Here is a 19,582-nt window from a genome sequence, read left to right as displayed (position 1 = left end):
GGTTGTTTCCAGCTCTGTAAATTTTCTGCTGGTCTGTTGATGCTACGTAAGTTGCTGTAGTTAGTGTCTTCTGATCATTTTTGTTTCAGGCTGATTTGTTTTATTCATTTCTGGCACTGTGTTTGATATTAGCTCAGACAGTGAGTTAGAATTTCTGTCTTTTTTTTAAGCAACTGTATCATCATTAGTTGCTAATATCTTCTGGCGCTCTTTTATACTGGCTTCCCATTGTTTCAGCAGCTCAACAGCCTTAAAAGAAATGGATACAAATCCTTTCTATATCTAGTTCCCTGCTTTTCTCAGTTAACTTTTTCATTTCTTATGTTCTGGAGCTTGCAACAAGTGTTTGTCCAGCTTCAGGCTGCTGGGCAGCTGGTGAATGGTAGAGGCCTCTTAATTAGGTGCCCATCCTCAGAGCTGGCTGGACAGTCTGAATCTCAACGTGTGTGTGTGTTCAGTAGTGCTTGTCTTGCCATTAACCACACAGGGAACCCAGGTAGTGTGGGTGGTCCTGCTGGGGCCGGGTATCTCACTGTAAAGCTTGGAACATTGGTTAAGGTTAGGTTTCCCTTAAGCAACCTAGATCTCCTCCGTAACTTTGGTTATCACAAATTGGTTTGTGATACGTGCTCCGAAGGTAAAACACAATACAGCATTGCTGTTCAGTTCCAGGTGACCCATTTGAATAATATCAAAATTAGCGACCGAATCAAATTATTAAATAATCAAGTTCTTATTGGGTTTAACATCTACCTCGAGATTGGTGTCAGTCTTTCATGCCATAACTACAAGAGTCGTCCCCACTCATCCTTTAAACACTTGCCACTGACTCAGCTTTCTTCTGCTCCTCAGTTACTTGCTCTGTGTTCCAGGGCTTACTGAAAATGTTATTCCAGAGAGATCATCAGTGAGATCCTTAAAAGATCCTGGCTAAGAACTCTTACCTAGAACTGCTAATTTTAAGGTACTCATCTCTTGTACTTGTTCAGCATCTCCTGTAGCTACCACTAAAATAAAAACTACATAGTCAGTATGCATCACTTTTTCTATGTATGAGGGGGAAAAAAAGAAGTCTTTCTTAAAGAGTTTAGCCTTAACTGCAGCATTTTTCATTATTGTAATACACAAGCACCACTGCTAGGGTATGAAGACCAGTAAGTCTGATCTTTTTTTTTTTTTTTTTTTTTTATCTTGCAAATTAGTGAAAACTAGAATAAAGCAATATTTTATTGACTCTTCCTCGTTTTAAAACCTTTTTAGGGGGAAGTCCACTAGATGTCCTACAAGTCCTCAAAGTAGTCAACAAGCACTGGGACAAGGATTGATATAGTGTACCAGGGCTTTCAAAAAGCTGTTAAGTAGGTTTTCTCAAAGTCTGTTTTTAAGAAAGAAACTGGTTAAAAGATGAAAAGCAAAGGATAGAAATAAGCAGGCAGGTTCTACAGCAGATGGAGATTGCCAGTGGTGGGCCACAAGACTTTCCAGATGAGAAGAGACTGAATTAAAAAAAGAGGCAAGTGTGAGGAGATTGTCAGGAGAATACAATGGGAGTCTGAGAAAGTATGGAGAAGTTGAGTAATTTATTGTTTGTCTAAACGTATTAAGGGACAGTCGATGTAATTAGGCAGAAAGGTTAACGCCAGAAAATGAACTGTTTCCACACAGCGCGCAGTTGTGGATCTCATTGCTGCATTTAGTGCACATTAAAGGCTCCAAAAGGAAGTTAGGCAAATCCATGGAGGTTGTGTTCCTTAGGTTTAGTAGAGTAATGATTCTGATACTCCGGCTGCTGAGGGGAAAAAATTAAGCCTTTTCTAGCACATTCTTTGTTCAGAGCATTTGCACTGACCACTTTGCCAGCATGCAAAGCCTCCCCGAAACCATCCTCCTGAAAAGTCTTCGTCCAGACCCTTCCCGTCTGGGAAGTCTTTTAAGTCACTGTGGAGAACGTGAGCGCCCCAATCTTTGGTGCCAATCCCAATTCTCCTTCTGCAGCAGGAGTGTAATTTTTGAAGATTGGCAGACAGAAACACAAATGATCCTCCCCAGACTTGCTGTGGTTGTAATTTCTGCACTACTTGCAGTGTCACCATCCTCAGTGGCCCAGGGGGTGCCCGTATCTCCAAAATCTCCATTATCCATAGCTGGCACCAAGTTCCAGGTTGGTTGTGCTGTCAGTGGGTTTCCTAGCTTGGCAATGAGCTTTTGCAGGGGGACAAATCTCACTTGCCAGCTTCCCCTCTTTACTCTTTGTGATCCCCTCTCTTGGCTGGGTATTGGGACAGCACTCTTCAAAGAGCAGCTTGTCATAGAGGCGTGATTCACTCATGGGAAGACTGCTCTCCACTCTCTGTGGGAACTACTGAATATCATTTCAGGGCCGCTTCAGCGGGATGTCAGATTTCTTGCATCTTTGCACACTCTGAGCAGTGTGAACATATGTGCTTTTGGATGTCTGTCACCATATAGCTTCTGTTAAAGTGACCCTGTCCATCAGTGAGGTCATAACAGACCCTGCTATGGCCATCTGGCACTTTCCTACCCCTGCTAAAACCCACACCTCCAAAAATAGACCTAGTACCAGAATCCAAGAAAGAACTTGAATTCCCATTATGTACCTTACTTCGATTCTGATGGTCCTGACTACTACTTGAAGGTCTAGTTAAGCTAAGCCTTTAGGTCAGGACCCAGGAAAATTAGATGCTGTCGGCAAAAGAGCATACTGCAAAGGCATTCCTATTTTTTTGTTTTGCCAAATGACCAGACACACTTCATTTATAAGGTATGCCGCCCTCAAGATAGCTTTAGCTGTGTCTGCATCCATGTACTCTCTGAACTCCAGAAAGGACATCACAGGCTTTGGTTAAGATCCAGCTCATAGCCAGAACTTCAGTGCAGGCTGCCCTGAGCATTGTGGGCACTAAAATGTCCACAGGCCTGGCCACTGTCTTATCTTCAGGGTGATCCTTTTGATTGTGGAGCCCTTACTTTACTAGAAACACGCAATTTTTGGTGTGACTGTTCCTCTCTGTGGTATCTTCTTCATGTTGAGGAAAGATGAATGCTACATTCATAGGAAGGTTGCAGTTCTGTCCGTGTGCACAGGGACAAAGGATTCAGCCTGTTGGTGTGAGTCAGCACTGGGCGTGCTTCAGTGACCTGGATTGTCTGCGTGAAAGGTTTCTGCAGGCATCTTTCCCTGGAAGACATGGGGATATTGGTTCTGTCTGCAGAGGGCAAGGACGAGAAGCATAAATGTGACTGAAGTGCTTTTGTCCCATAAGAGTGATGCAGTTGGCAGGCGTGGAGATGGTTGTGCATTTGGCATAAAGGGTTTTGGTGTAGATTCAGTGGTGTAAAAGGGAGATGATATATCCTCTGGAGGGTAGCTCCTGCCATACACCTTGGTGAAGAGCTTTGCTCTGTCTTCTCAATAACCTCCTCATGTGTCCTGGGATGCAGCTGTTACGTCCTCCTGAAGCTGTTGTCTCCTCGGCACTAGGCAAAGCCCAATGGCCAGTAGGGCCTTCTTGGTCTCATGGCAGGTGGCTCCTCAGTGCTGTAATGGATGAACACCTCTCCTCTGCTTCACCTGGCGCAGGTTTCACTGGTCTCAGTGAGGATGCTTTTATTCTAGCTTGTTGTTCAGACACAGGAGAAGGAAGCCCCTCTCTGTCTCAGTGCTGTCATACACAGAACTTCAGGGCTTGTGCGACTCTTGGGCCATGTCACTCTGTTGTGCACAGTGTTGAAGGCCGAGATGGTAAAAAGGCGAAGCAGTGTCAAGCACTGCTGTGCCGTTTGCTGAACCCTAGAGGTCTGGGAAGGTGGGAAGAACGCGTGAATGTGTAAACAAAATGCTGCTTGGTGGCACCTCTGTGCAGTCCCGTAGAGACGCTGCAGCTGTGTTATTGGTGTGGTTGCCCTGGTTTCAGACTGCGTGTCGGTGGGAGGGTAGCCCTCAATGGGAAGCTCTCCACTGAAAATTGGTTCATATTTCACCTGCGTTGCAAACCATGGAGAGGGAGCATACCGAGTGTGTGCTGTGCCCGCCTGCTGCTGCCTCTGAGCAGCTTTGCCCAGTTTCCATTGCTCACAACAGCAGTGTCCCTGTAATGGTGGGACAGTAACTTGTGCAAGTGTTCAGAGTGAAAATGCCTGTCCCGGCCTGTGCTGAGGAATTCGGTCCCTTGTGGCATCAACAGAGCTGTGGTCCCTGTAATGGGGACGTGGTTCCTGGGGCTTTGTGTGCCACGTGGATGGCTCCTGTCCCTGGAGGGGAGAGCGTTCTGGAGGGAGGTGACTTGTGCCAGGCGGCAGGTGAAGATGTGGCAAAGGAACCCAGGCTGTCAGTACCGAAGGTGTTTGTGTGGGTCTTCACACTCGGGTAGGGTCCTTGTGCTTCCGAGTCCCCCATTTGCTGTGCGTGGTCTGGGGTCAGGAGCCCAAATCAACCCACGCTCTGAGGCCTTCTGCTGCTGGCCTTCTGGACAGTAAGGAGATGGCGTTGCTCAGGTCCCCATCTGTCCTGGCACGGAGGTGTTGGTGCAGGACTGGCGGGCTTTACCCTAGGATTTGGCTGTGGAAACCATTGGCACAAATTATCTTCCCTGGAGGTAACTAGCAGCTTGTGCGAGTTCCTGATCCTCATAGACTTGTTTTATACCTATTTAAAAAAAAACCAAACAAAACAACAAACCAGAAGAAAAAAAATCCATACTGGGATTGTGTTGTCATTCCCCCTCCCCTGGTGCTGTGGAGGAGTTGTGGGCCCCTCCCGAGGGACGTGACTTGCTGATGAGTTCATGGGGGCAGCATCTCCAGAGTAAGCAGTTTGCTTGAGGAGCTGCAGCTGGTGCTTCCCCCGACACGTTGTGGTCTCCGAGGAGGCTGTGGACGAGGACTGCCTGCCCCAAGCACCTCGGCACTGTACTGGCGGAAGGCAAAGTTGGACAGAGTCCCCTCTGTGTGGGCTTAGGGCTCAGTCAGAAATGACTACAGCTGCCTGGATGGCACTTCTGGAAATACCTTTGTTGCAGAAATGTGGATAAATCCATGTGGAATAGCTGTGGAGACCTTCTGCTAAACATAACTTCCTAGGTCCTGCTCTGCTACGTTTGTTGGTTCAGCATTGTGGCTTTAGCTTATCTCCCCGTTCCTCTCAGGCTGACAGCCTGGCCGTTAAGTTCCCGTGAGAGGTAATGCACAGATGCTGCTCTCCGACTCATAGTTATTTGAGACTAGACTTTCATTTTATTTGCATTTTTTTCAGTTACAGATAAGTTAAAAAGTCTTTAACAAGCATATTTGTATTGCAAGTATAACTCATAAATTAAGGGCAAGAGGCACTAATACAATTATCTCCTCTGTGCATTCGTGTAACGCAGGCCAAAGTTTCACCAAATGTATCACATCTTGTATGCAAATTGTTGTATGAAACTAAGAATGATACAGCAAGGCTTCTAAAAGTATTCACTCTCGGAGAAAAGTTGTATTTGAACTTCATAGGATAAAGATCAGTCATGGGGAAAGCATAAATTAGTTAACCATTCTGCATAAAATACAGTGGTACCACAAATCACTAAGCAAATACATTCTTGGGCTTTTCTCTGTTTTCAGTCAGCAGATCCAGGTGCCGCAGGGACATGAATTAGTTCGTTCTCCTGGCAGCCCTGTGAGAAGGGGAAGAGTTATACTTCAAGGGTTTCCATGCTTGCTTGCACTCGAAATAAGGCTCACGTCTGCGGCAGGCAGAGCCCCTGCCTAAATGGAACCTGCTGCTGCCCCAGGAGCACTGGCCAGTGGTCGCCACAGCTGGCGACAGAGGTGATGCACTCCAGCGTCTTACCTGCTCCAGTTCCTTCTCTGTGTGGAGGAACATCAGGCTCCTCTCTGGTCTCGGGCACTGCGTGTCCTCCCCACCCTCAGCATAGTTCAGCATTTCTTCTTCTGAAATAATTCCCTTTCTCTTCATCACTGGCATTCTGAGGCTGCCCCAGCCAGATTGGCTGCCTGGCACAGCGCCTGGAAGTCTTTAATTGTGGTGGCATCTGCTCATCAGCCTACTCCGAGTCAGGTGCTCGAGAGCACAGTTTGGGACTCGTGGGTGAAATCCACAATGGGCAGCAGTGCTGTGGCTGCTCGTGCCAGGGGGGCAGCAGGGAGGGGGGGGCTGCAGCGCTTCACTTGCTCCAGGGCTGAGACACTGCTTCTTGGATGTGCTGTGGCACCACAGCTCTCCCACCAAAACCCTCCCTGGCTTTAGAGGGTGGTTCTGCCTGCCGTCCCAGCGCTGGCTGTACCCACAGAGCAGCATGGCTCTCCCTTGGCACTGAGAACAGCATCAGCCAGGCTTGTGGTCCAGCTGCTGCAAAAGGGTGAGACTACCCACCACTTGTCTTCACTGAGAGCACCAGCTGAATATGGTGTCTCTTCCAGGGTGACGAGACAGTTCAAAAAGCAATGAATCAGTACCCCCGTAAGGGATCGCTGAAACTGAGACAGGGCATCTGCGAGCCTCCTCCATGGGTGTGTTGGCACAAGAAATGTCCATGTACTTGAGAAGGCACAAATATGGACCCCAGCCTTCTCTGTTCCTGAGACCACATCTCTTCTGACTTGCGTGTTACTGCTTTTAGTTGGCATTTCAACTTAGAAGATAGAATCTATTTTAAACCCTCTTTCTCGACTAGCACAGAGTCTAACTGGTATCTCCCTTCCTCAGTTCTGTATCTGCCTGATGGTTCTATGGTTTGCTGTGACCTTGACCTCTCAGGTGGTTTGATGTAGCTCTTGGGTGATAATCACAATGTCCCTGCTGCTGCATCAAATGATTAATGAGATCAGTTTCCAAAAAATGACTTGTCATTCTTCACCCAGTGCTGCGGTGCAGGCATCTGCGTTGCGCTGGCCCAAAGGGCATGCAGCCGGTGACCATCAGGGAAGGTGCTTGTTGGGCCTTGTTGGCTGCAAGGTCCAGTCCTTTGTTTGGCTGGCATGGGGTACTTCTGCCTGTTCACCTCTGAGAACGCCTGTTGTTAAGGTGCTTGTTGTGATGCAGGAGCAGTTGGTCAAAAATAGATGAGGAAAGAGAAATTGCTGCCAATAGAGGTGCATAAATCTTGCATTTAATAAGATTAAATGGAATTAAATTAAATTCTAAACAGTATTTAGAAATGTAATTCCAGCATTCTGTAGAAACAAAAAGGTATATTTTCACGTTCCAACAGAGTCATTTTTTCTGTTTGCAACCCAATGTCGGTGCCTGAGAGAAGAGAGGATGGGGACAATCCAGATGCTGGAGGATGCATGGGAATGGCACCCAAACTTCTTGTCAGTCTGCCCTGGCCCAGCAGGGGTCTCTGTCTGGTCAGTTTGCATGAGAGCTGCTGCTTCTCTCCCAGAACCTTTTCTCTGGCACGTCCAGACTGCTCTTGGTCAGCCATGGGATGTTAATATCCCTGTATTTTTATTTAATGTATTAGGCAGACTTACCTAGAAAGAACTGCGTTTTAAAAACTTTACAAAAGCACTTTACAGGCAGTGTGCAGAGCAGCTTGAGTATAGCCTGCACCCGTCCACATGCTCCTCATGGTTTCCAGGCTGTAGTTTTCCAGAGTTCGGTATTCCCTGTTCCTGTTTCCCTGCTTGTGCCTGTCCTTTGCGGGCTGCCTGTGCTGCTGTGTGTGTCTGGATGAGCCCCTGCCGCCCCGTGGGCACAGCCCATCCCACCGGGCTGCCCTGGTGTCCTCTTGCTCCCTCTTCTCTAAATATAGAGCCTCCCTCTCCACACCTATCTCCAAGTGATTCGCTCCCCTCCATCCATCAGCCTCAGTCCCTGGTGCCTCTGTGACGGCTCCATTAAACATGCGCTCAGCAGCAGCTATATTTAGGAGTCGGGAAGAGAACGAGCCTTTGGGCTGCGGACAGCCCATAAATCCAGCTCCCATCACTAAATCACCATTCTTTTATCTGGAATGAGATCGATAGAGGTGTTTGCAGATGAGGTACATGTCCATACGTGCATGGAGGGAAGCAGGGGATGAACAGGAGGAGGCAGAGTAGGGTGGAGAAGGGACTGAAGCATAGGCACGTGGTGCCAGGGGAAGCGGGACTTCCTAAAGGCAGGAGTGAAGGGAGAGGTGAGGTGGGAGGAGGGGGTGCCTGTCTGAACAGGGTTTGCTGTGCCGCAGCAGCAGCAGCGCGCTCCCTCCCTCTCAGGGGTCTAAGGGGACTGTGGATGTCTCTCACTGAACAGTGTCTTTGCGTGCCATGAGGCGGAGGGGGTGGATGTGCTCACCATCACTGTCATGACCTGCTCGGGCTATGCCATGCCAGTGCCTCCACGGGACCCCTCCTTCCTTCCTTCTCCCCCCTCCCATTTTTCGTACATCTGTGTCAAGTTTTAAAGACTTGTGGGTACCAACTTGTTCAGAGGCACAACACACAAGACTTGTCCTGATGTTTTAGGTATGTTTTAGGCCTCTGCTGTCTTGCCTTGTTCCTCAGTGGAAAGCATTGCGGGATCCCAGCTGTGTGCATGGTGTGCAGGCAAAACTAGAGCAGGAGGTTGCTCCCTGCTGCCGTTATCTGGGCGCTCCCACAGCAGCGGGGAAGGAGCTGGTGTGTGGTGCAGGTACTTCCCCGACAGCATGTCAGCCCCTCTTGAGAACACGTGGTGCCTCCTTTTCCTTATGGCCGCAGCGTGCTTTGGTTGTGCTGCCAGGTGTAGAGTCTGGTATCTCCGCCTGACTTGGAGCTGAGAATGCTCTGCCTTCACGGACGATGGTGAGCAAGGTGAGAAGCTGCCTCAGATGATCCAGGCGAAAGGGTTATCTCCTTTAACTCTTTGCGGTGTGTTGCTGTGCTGATCAGTCCTTAACACCTCTGTTTCTTGGCATAGCGTGTCTTTTTGCCAGTAAGATTAATTCCTTGGGTCTTTGAGACAGTTTTTCCCAGGACCGCAGGGATGGGGCTCGGTGGACAACCACCTAATCGGAAGATTCACGGGGAGCCATCAGCCCCCTTTGTATCATCAGGCTCCAAGAAATCTCCCTCTGGATTAGGTAAACACATTAGGCGATGCACAGTGGCAAGGCTGGAATAGCACATGGGATCACCAGGAGCTGCTCCCTGCACGGTGATGTCCCCTAAATGCTCCTAAGCTGTGGCACTGCGAGGGCTGGGCTGCACCTCACCTAGCGTGCGGCATCCTTGTCCTCGCTGTGTGCGTGGTCTTGCTGGGGGGTTGCTGTGCACTTGCTTCTTTTGGGGGGTGGATTGCCAGAGCACCTGCGTTAATCTCTGGGATGCTGCATGTCCCGTGCCTTGGGGTCTCACCGTTTTGATCACGTGTCCCTTGGTAAAAAAAAAATTTTGAGCACGCGCCCCCAGTACACATATATTTACTTACGAATTATACACCTGTACTACTCTGCTAATATACTATGTGCACTGTAAAGCGCATGCAAAAATAGAAACTAAAAAATGGTGAGATAAAGATAGAATGAACACCATTTTAAAAATATTTTAAAATTTTATTAATGGTACAAAAAAAAGTCTTCTTTCTGCGCCCCAGTGGATTGTCTTGCGTGCCCCACTTTAGAGACCTCTGCCATAGGAGGCTGTCTGACGTGGCAGGAAGGAGAGCCAGAACCGCATGGCATGGGGCATTATTCTGGGGGGACCAAGTACCAGGATGCTAGGGCTGTTCTTCAGCTCTTCTGAGGAAGAAAGGAAAAAGCTAAAAAAAACCCCCAACAAACCAAACAAAAAACAAACATGCAAGAGGGGCAGAAAAACAAGAATCGGGGAAAAAAAAGCAAAACTATGTTTTCAATAGTATAAACAAGTACTGTATTTGGTGATTTTATTTCTAAACTTTGGTAAAGTTAATTGTTCTTTCAGCCTTGCCAATAGTAAGCATGTTTTGTGTGTGAAATGGAGGTGCGTGCTGAGAGTGAGGTTCCCCAAGAGCAGGACATCTGTGCTGAGGTATATACCTTGTACCCTATGCAGAGGCCCCTTTGGGATCAGAGAGGCTACAGCCAAGTCTCTGGAAGCAGTGTCCGGTAGTGGAGGGCAGCCAGTGCCTGTTAGGGACGTGTGAGAGGCAGGACAGCGTGTTGGCGGGGTGACACGGCTGCTGCTGCTGCCTCAAGGGCTGTCGTCTGTCCCCAGGGTGGGAAACTGGTGTTGTGGCTGCTGTGGCAGCATTTCTTTCTGCCAGCAGCGATGGTTTCATGTGATTGTGAGACCAGGATGAAAGGTTTGAAAGTGCATCCTGTCCTGAGCTTAAAACAAAGTTTGTTGGATCGGCAGTGCTGTAATGATAGTAAAAACTGCCCCTCTGCTTTTCAGCCACTTCCCACTGGCTGTTGCCATTCTGAATTCCAACGCAGGTGAAAACAAATGTTTATTTTGCGTTGTTACTGCTTTGGGTGCAAACAGTTTGTGTCCCTACAAAAGAAAAAAGGTGAGTCTCATCTATACTTTGCTCTTTATTTCCTCTCTTATTCATCCCCTTTATTAATTTCTTCTATCTGACTGCCCTAGTTAGCATGCTTAAAGACTTGCTGAATTTAAATCAGAGCAACAGCCTACCTGGTGTTGTAGCCACTAGTGCAGTGAGCAGCACCGAGGGCTTCACAAGAAAGTGGTGACAAAGTAGAGGAGTGGAGTTACCTGATTGTTTGGAGTCCCATCACCCTACTGTAGCCATGGATGAGTTGGTTCGATGTAACGTACTCAGTCTGGTTAGTGCGAGGACCCAGTTGCTTTCTGCAGGGCGAGTCTTACGTACTAATCCTGGGTCATGCAATAAATTCGGTTTTGGTAGTATGATGCAAATCCCTTCTGCGTTAGGAGAATGGTAGCTTAAACTCTTTTCCATCTCCCTGTCATGTCTCCTCCTAAGCCATTAGCTGCAGACCATATTTCGGATGTCTGCAGTGGCATCTCTATCCACTTAGCCATGAGTCAGGCTGCCTTCCTTCAGCATCCAACAGCCTGGAGGCCCTGGCATCTCTTTTTGTTGTCAGCTTCACAGATCAGGCTGGCAGGTTCTCTGGCTTTTTCACACTTTTGAGGCAGGTGAGTAGACTCCTGAGTTGTTATACCCTAAAGGGGAGATTTGGTCCAACAAGTATGGCCTGAAAAGCCTGCTGCTCTGACTTTGGCCAAAGCGCTGTTGGGGATGGTGCCGGGGTTAATAGTCGAGTGGTAACAGAAGTCTCTCTGGGTTCCCGGCTTTCCTTCCTCATAACTCCTGTGCACCTGGAGACCTCAGTGACCACCAGGTGAGAAGGAAGGCTAACCAGGACTATTACCATCTCTTCTGTGGGAACTGCAGTCTTCTGCCTTGAGATGTGCAAGACTGATGTGGCCAAACAGAACAAGGGGAAGGAATCTGGCTGCTGCCTTGGGACATGGAGTGTGTGTTTGCCTTACTGTTGCTGATTCTCCTCCTTGGCTCTGCTTTGGAGTCTTGGTGAAATTTGACAACTTGATGTGGTTTAGAAGTTCTTTATATTCACAGAAGCTGTTTGTGTGCATATGGGACTGTACACAAACATGCATGTGACTGATCACATTGACACGTGTCTGCACATAGATTATTACTTGTTTATTAATAAATGCTTGCATGAAAGCAGGATTCACTCTGTATGCATGTAGGGGAAGCAGAGACAACAGAGAAATGTTCCTTTAACTCTCAGCTTTGTGATGTGTCTTTTTTCTTGTAGAAACCAGAGAAGACAGAACAAAGCGGCTCTTCCGACATTATACTGTGGGCTCTTACGACAATTTCACCTCTCACAGGTAAGCATCAGCATCTTTGCTTTGTGATTATGAGGAGATTCATTTCCATGGAAAAAGTATCTCCTTTTCCTGACAGAGCAGTATACGTTGTTTTAATTTCATGGGAAGGAAACTTTTCTGAGTTTTTTGGTCAATTCAGTTATAGTCTAAATTATAAGTTCTAGATAGTTAGGATATTAGTTGAATAAAATGTTGAAGCTGCAGGGCAGTCTAGCTCATGTCTCAGTTGAGGAACAAGCGTTTTGGAGAATTTTTGTTGTGCTTCGGGAACTGAAGAACATGCGTTGGATGCAGATACAGTTATAGCTTTGCTCTGGAGGGGAAAAGAGGAGGATGCTGTTGTGCAGGGGGTGTCACTCCCTGCTGTCACTCCAGCCTGTCGCAGTACTGAGTGTGCTGCCTGGACTACAGGGGTATTCACCAATACTGTTCTGGCAATTGAGCGTACTCGCCTCGGCATGGAGACTGACCTTTGGGAAGATGGTCAAACTCAGTAGGGAATCAATTGTGAAAGCAGGGGTGATGTTGCTGGTTTGTGCTTGGTCTTGAGCGCATGTGGCTGGTGGACATGTTCGTGGGAGGCTGGGCTGTAGGAATGGGTCTGCTGGTTGGATTCAGGAATACGCTTTTGGCACTGGGTTTCTGTGTTTGAGGGATAAATGTAGGGTTACTCTGTGGAATACGATCTCTGTTGGCAGTCAAGCTTTAGTGCTCTTAAAAACTATTGGTCATTAAAGTAATTAGATGGACATTATTGCTTATGACGTGACAGGAGAAAATTGTGAGAATTCGTTATACAAAAATTAAGTTATCCTGAAATCTTGGAGCTTACCAACAAAGCAGTGAATGTGTTCTGGTTTACTGAGCTTCTTATCCCAAATCTGTCTCTGTGGGTCTGAGCACTTTTTACTCAAAGTTATGTGTGTAACTTGTTTTGATTTTCAAAAATACTGTGACATGCTTCTTCAGGGCTGTTTATATTCTTAACTGATCATGGGATGAAGGAGAAAATGCTGCTATGACTCAGAAAACAGTAAAGAAATAAAGCAGAGGAGGAAAATGGTCTGTTTCCACCCTGGCCGAATGCTGCAGGGAACCCTCAGAAGGTCTGTGCTGGGGTCACTGGTTGCTCTTGGTCTTAAAGGGTAGGAAATAGATCAAAATTTGCAGATGAGTCAAAATTACATTCCTTAAACAAAAGAAGAGGGTGGATGGGATTGCATCAAGTTGGGTTGATAAACAGTGTGGTAGTAAAATAAGTTTATTTTGGCACATGCAAGATAACACGCACCAGAAGAAACACTGTGAGGTACTCTTGCCCATTAAAGAATTTTTAGCTCTTCATAATTGCTTAGGAATAAAGATCTGGCATCATTGTGACATCACAGTGAAAACATCTTCTTTAGCATTGAGGCATTGAAAAAAACAGACAAAAGAGTAGGTCAGAAAATACAACTAAAGCAGTTGTGAAGGAGGGTCACTGGTGACACTGGGTACTGGATGGTCAAACAGCAGCTGAACACCAACACAGAAAAACAAGAAGTAATGCATATGGGGGGGAAAAAACAGTAGCAGTATTTCATATTCAGTGAAGGTGTTGGACTGACTTCTGCTCAGGAACAAGATTTGGGGCTTACTTTGATTCCAGTCCAAACCTGAAAAAAAAATTGAATTTTTGGAATTGTTAGGAAAAAAGAACAAAATGGAAAACATTAATATATTTGTATAAATCTGTACTATACCCACATCTTGAAACCTGCATGCAGTTTTGGTCTTTCAGACTTAAAAAGTAATACTTGAAAAGTTGGTAGAGAAAACTAACAGATGCTCAAAACTGTGAAAAATTTTCCGTAAGAAGTGAGACTAAATAGACTGAAACTCTCAAGCTTGGAAAATGATGCTGAAGGAGAAAGGGTTTGGTAGAAGTCCATAAATGAGTGATACAGAAAAGGTGAACCAGAGGTAGCTGATCTTTGTCTCTTCCTGTGCAAGAGCATGAGGTACTGAATGAAACAAGTTTGTGGTTCTTCATCTAAGGTACGATTAACCTGTGCAACTACTTGCTAAGTGACACTCTGAGGCTAAAAACTGACAGGGGTTCAGAAAGCAGCAGGACAAATCCGAGGAAGAAAAATCGTTTTCAGGCTTCTGAGTGTGAAGAGACCAGCTCCAACTCAGGGACTCGTTTATCATCCAGCAGCAGAGGTCAGGAGCATGTGGTGGGGAAGCATTGCTGTGTTCTTGCTCTGCTCTTTCCTCATCGTGTTCCCGTTATCGGCTGTTGCTGGGAAGTCAGGAGCACGGCTGGCCTGACCCGGTACAGCTGCTGCTGTGAGCTGTGGGTGAGGTGGGCTTTTCTCTGAAGCCAAAAGTGAGGTTTCCCAGCCCTACAGGGAGCAGATTTCAAGGCATGGCCTTCTCCTCGATACCTTCTGTAGCTGCTGAAATGGCTCTGTGGTCAGGCACCTGGCCAACAGCAGTGCGTCCTATTCCTGGGCTCCGAACTCTTCACTCCATGATGGAGGAAGCCTGGGCATTTGACCTGAATGTCTCAAGAGCACACTCTTCAGAGATCTGCATGGCAGAATCCCATGGGATACCAACCTGGAGAGAAGAAGTGTCCAAGAGAGGTAGTTGATATTCCAGGACAAGCTCCTCCAAGCTCAGGAATAGCCCATCCTGACAAGTAGGAAATCGGGCAGGGGCAGCAGGAGGCCTGCGGGGATGGACAGGGAGCTCCTTGCTAAACTCAGACACAAGAAGGAGGTATGCAAGGGGTGGAAGCAGGGAGAAGTGACCTGGGAGGCATATAAAGACACTGCCCAATCCTGCAGGGATGGGGTTAGGAAAGCCAAAGCCCACCTGGAGTTGAATCTGGCAAGGGATGTGAAGGGAAACGGGAAGGGATTCTGCAAGTGACATCAGCAGCAAAAGGAAGACTAGAGAAAGCATGGGTTCGCTGCTGAATTGGGGCAGGGACCTAATGACAAAGGACAAGGAGAAGGCTGAGCTACTAAATGCCTTCTTTGCCTCAGTCTTTACTGGTAACACCAGCCTTCAGCAATCCCCGGCCCCTCAGACTAGAGGGAAAGTCTGGAGTAAGGAGGACTTGCCCCGGGTAGGGGAGGATCAGGTTAGGGAACATTTAAACAAACGGGACATACACAAGTCCATGGGGCCTGATGAGATGCACCCATGAGTGCTGAGGGAGCTGGCTGATGGCACTGCCAGGCAGCTCTTGATCATCTTTGAAAGGTCATGGTGGTCAGGAGAGGTTCCTGATGACTGGAAGAAAGCAAATGCCACTCCTGTCTTCAAGAAGGGGAAGGAGGAGAGTGTGGGGAACTCCAGGCTGGTCAGTCTCACCTTGACCCCTGGGAAGGTGATGGAGCAACTAACCCTGGAAACCATTTCCAAACTCATGAAGGACAAGATGGTGATTGGGAATAGCCAGCCTGGATTTGTGAAGGGGAAATCCTGCTTAACCAAGCTGATCACCTTCTACAGTGAGGTGACTAGCTTGTTGGATGAGGGGAGAGCAGTGGATGTTGTTTGTCTTGGCTTTGGTAAGGCTTTTGACACTTCCTCATGTAAGGCCCTCATAGATGAACTGCCAAAGTACGGTTACATAAGTGGAGAGTGAAGTGGACTGAAAACTGTCTGAATGACCGGGCCCAGAGGGTTGTGATCAGTGGCACAAAGTCTAGTTGGAGGCCAGTCATTAGTGGAGTACCCCAGGGGTCAATACTGGGGCCAGTACTGTTCAACATCTTCATTAGTGACCTGGACACTGGGGCAGAGTGCACCCTCAGCAAGTTTGCAGATGACTCAAAACTGGGAGGAGGGGCTGATACACCAGATGGATGTGCTGCCATCCAGGGGGACCTGGGCAGGCTGGAGAAATGGGCAGAGAGGAACCTCATGAAGTTCAACCAAGAGAAATGCAAAGTCCTGCATCTGGGAGCTTCCAGCTGTGGAGATACTAGAAACCTGACTGGCCATGGTCCTGGGCACGCTGCTTGAGTGAGGAGGTTGGACTAGACGATCTCAAGAGTCTCCTTCCAACCTCACCAGTTCTGTGAGTTTCCTGACCAGCAGATGTAGACTGATGCAGCTTTTAAGCCCTCTTGTTGAGCTACATCTCCACAGGAGTAAACCTGCTGTTTGGATAGTTATTTCTAGAATTGCACATTATGTGATGCATGTTCCCAGAATCCCTTGCCAGCTCAGGCCCCTCGTTCAGACCCTTTCCTTCAGGCCAGTTTATTTTCTGTGTAAGGCAAAACAAAAGCCGTACTTAGAGAAAGGTGCTCGCCCTACGTCTGTGGGTCGTGTGTTGCTGCAGAGGAGCCTGTCTTGGCTCTGGCTTGTTCCTGTTTTCCCTCTAATGCGAGGGAAATCCCCTCCGCTGCCATATGCATGCCACAGAAGTATTTGTCTGTATAAAGAGCCTGTGTTGTGGAGGCGGGTGCTGGGAAGGATGGTGGAATGGAGTTGTCTCCTACAGGTGAATAAGCAGCTGTCCCATCTGTCTTACAATTTGGTCTCCAGGGACCCTCATGAAAGACGGCAGCTGGGAGCAAAGTGCATGGATTGTTCTGGTGGGGGCAGTTTTGCTCAGAGTGACCCTGTTTCCCCAGAATTGACTGGCAGAGGAGGGGGAGGAGGTCATGTGTATGTGCGTGCCTTTAGCTGCACCCTTAGCCGAGAGGAAGACCACATCTTTCCACCCTGAAGTCCCCCAGGGCTACGTGTCAGGAGGATGTAAGCCTCTTCTGGACCCAATCATATATGGCTTCTTGCAGATGATAGTCCAGTTGGTCTTGGCATTCCTAGGCAATTGGTGCATGCAAATTACTGATAAACTGGACTGCTCTGCTAAAGTATGACTGGGATCTGCTGGGATCGCAGTAACAATGCTGACATTGGCTGTGAAAACTTGGCATTTTGACAGATGTTGGTGGATTGAATTGGAAAAGATTGGAGGATTTTAGCTTCATCCCCATAGTATGGTGCGCAGTCATGCAACATAAAAGCATCAGGACAGCCACCTGGAGCATGCTACAGGTCCTCCAGGCCTGTATTGAGTGTTGCAGGGTGGCCAATGGCAGGTGCTTTGTGCAGTTATGAGAACAGAATAAGCAACCCAAAATATTATTCCTGCCTGCAGCAATTTTCTGTTCAGAGTCTTCCTGAGCCAGAGGCAATGTCTTTGTATTTAATAGCCTTTAATGGATCGTTATTCTGTTAATTTGCCCAATGACATGCAACTCAAGTGCTTTCACTCTCTCTCCTGAAATGGAGAGGAGCTAGGGTTGTCTTTGGTGGAGACAGTGAGACAGTGGTGGTGCTGAACAGTGGGGTACCTGTGTCTTCTGCTCCTGCTGTGTCAAAATATTTATAGTGTGGTGACAGGAAATGAGAAAGAAGTTTCTTAAAGCATATATATATGCTCGTCACTCATTCATACATTGCTCTGAACGCAAAAGTGAAACATAGCCTCACTGTTCAGTTAGGGAAAACCGGTGCGAGGTAAAACAAGTGACTGCCTTTGTTACCTTCCTTGAGACCACACGCTGGCCTTTCCAGAGCCTGTGCAGCACCCCTTGCCCTGTCTGTAGGGGTGGGTGATGTGAGCAGTGCTGCTGGAGCCATCAGCCGTCTGACCAGCAAAAGACATCCCATGACAGAGGCACCAGGCAGTTGCAGAAGCACCATTTCAGCTGAAGCTTCTCTGCTGTGTTTGGTGGAGTTCAAAATGTGGCTATTGCTAAAGCATGGCAATGGTGTTGGTGACTGGGCTTGCAGCATGGGACTGAGCGGAGCAGTCAGGGGTGCGAGGGTGCATTTTGTCAGCATTACAGGATGGAAGTGGGGTTTGGACTCTATAGGCAGCTTGTGGACATGGGATGGCAGTCAGGAGTATGGTATGAGAATTCACATGGTTGTTTTAGTATCACCTTAATAAATAGGATAAACAAAGTGGATTTTTTCCCATTTTTTAAAATATTAAACATTTGGGCCAATAGATTCCTTGAGAGCAGACATTAAGAACCAACTAAGGTGCTGTAAGATCACTGCAGCAGATCAATTAACACGATTTGCAGGAGAGTGCTTATTCCATCATCTCTGACTTCACTGGAGGTCTCAAACGTGGGAGGAGATTAACATAATGACAATGTTTGAGGAACAACTTAAAAGTACTTGAGAAAATTACACACAAGTGACTTTAGATTTCAGGAAAAGCCTTTGAAATAGTTGCAGGTTTGAATGGATGCCCTGTGCAGTAGAGCAGGGAACAGCATTCACACGGCTGAATTGTAGATTTGGGTAGGGTATGTAATTTACTCTTTTTTGACTTAATAAGGTGAAAAGAGAGCTACAAATATATGGAGGGGTATACATGAGAACATGAGAAGATACTAGGCTGTATACTGCATAAAAATACTTTCTTTTGTGGAGTCAGCCTCTGGGGAAGCAACGTTTCCAAGTTGTAACTCCACTAGCACGTTGCCAGTAACAGACGGTAGGGATGAGGTCTGCTTTGGCGGAGGGTGAGAGACTGTTCTGGGGCAGGTTCCTCACCTCTCATTGATATCACTTTGAAGCATAACTGTAGTTAAAGAAAGAAGAAAGCACGAGGCTGCTCTGGAGTCAGGGTGTGCTGGGGTGCACCCAAGGTCAGTCAACAGAGGGCAATGAGAGCCTTCCCCAGACCTCTGAGGATGAGGAACATGGGACAGGGCTCAGCAAACATAATCTGGTCTGAAATAGCAATAAGGCAAACAGAAAGAGAAGTCTGAGCTTGTTCTTATCGGAAAGAGGCAATCACAAGGGGAATTGACTTCTCTGATGAACTATGTTAAGGGAAGAGATTAAAGTGATTCGAAATTAACCCTATAAAATTAAGAGCCCACATTCTACATGGCACAGCTGGGAAGGAAAAGAATTGGGAGCAATAGATAATTTAGGATTTTTTTTATTATTTTTATTATTCCATCATGGGGATTAGTTGACCAGGGAGAGAGATTACAACTGTGAGTACTCACAAGCCATCTGGATGGGCCTCCCCTTAGAAGAGAGGAAAAACATGAAGAAGTCTCTAAGCAGGCATTTCTGTGCGCTTAGATGCTGTGACTGGCCAAATATGTTGATACACAGAATTACAGAATAATTTAGGTTGGAAGGGATGTCTGGAGGTTTCTAGCATAACCAGTTGCTCAGAGCAGGGCCAGCTAGATCAAGTTGCTTTGCATGTCTCCAAGGTTGGAGGTCCCACAGCCCCCTAGGGCCCATGTCCCAGTCTTTGTTTACAGGGTGAAAAAGTTTTCTGTATATCTCATTACAATTTCTTGTGCTTCAGTTTGTGTCCATTGCCTCTTGTCCCATCCCTGTGTGCCTCCAAGAGTCTCTTTCTCTCTTCTGTACAGCCTCCCATGAGGTAGTTACAGGTGGCAGGGAGGCGTTCACCATCTCTCCTCCAAGCTGAGAAAGCCCAGCGCTCTCAGTCTCCCCTTGTACACTTTAGCCCCCATCTACTTAGGTGGACTGAGTGAGCAAATCAGTAATATAAGTGATTGGTAAAATCACCTAGAAATCATTGGGACTGCACCAATAACTTGCTATCTCTCCTTTCCCCCAACATGCAAGAGTGCGGTACCCGTGTTTGCCCTGCACAGATGCGGTTCAGTGGCTGCCATTTCCTTTTCTTCTCTAGGTCCTGTTCAGGGGTCATCCCTCTTGGCAGTGTGATCATAGCTCATAC

General features: G+C 47.3%; 1 protein-coding gene across 2 annotated transcripts in view; it reads left to right on the top strand.

The window, feature by feature from the left end:
- Positions 1-19,582, top strand: part of SHANK3 (SH3 and multiple ankyrin repeat domains 3) — a 404,972-nt gene that overhangs the window by 259,200 nt on the left and 126,190 nt on the right. For both annotated transcript variants that reach the window (XM_076341473.1, XM_076341380.1), the window contains exon 15: positions 11,742-11,817. In XM_076341473.1, the coding sequence (XP_076197588.1) occupies positions 11,742-11,817 (76 nt within the window). The remainder of the gene's footprint in view (positions 1-11,741; positions 11,818-19,582) is intronic.

Source organism: Aptenodytes patagonicus, chromosome 1 (genome assembly GCF_965638725.1).
Source record: "Aptenodytes patagonicus chromosome 1, bAptPat1.pri.cur, whole genome shotgun sequence".
Classification (NCBI taxonomy): domain Eukaryota; kingdom Metazoa; phylum Chordata; class Aves; order Sphenisciformes; family Spheniscidae; genus Aptenodytes; species Aptenodytes patagonicus.
The sequence above is the reverse complement of the archived record's forward strand: the minus strand, read 5'-3'. Positions and strand labels throughout refer to the sequence as shown.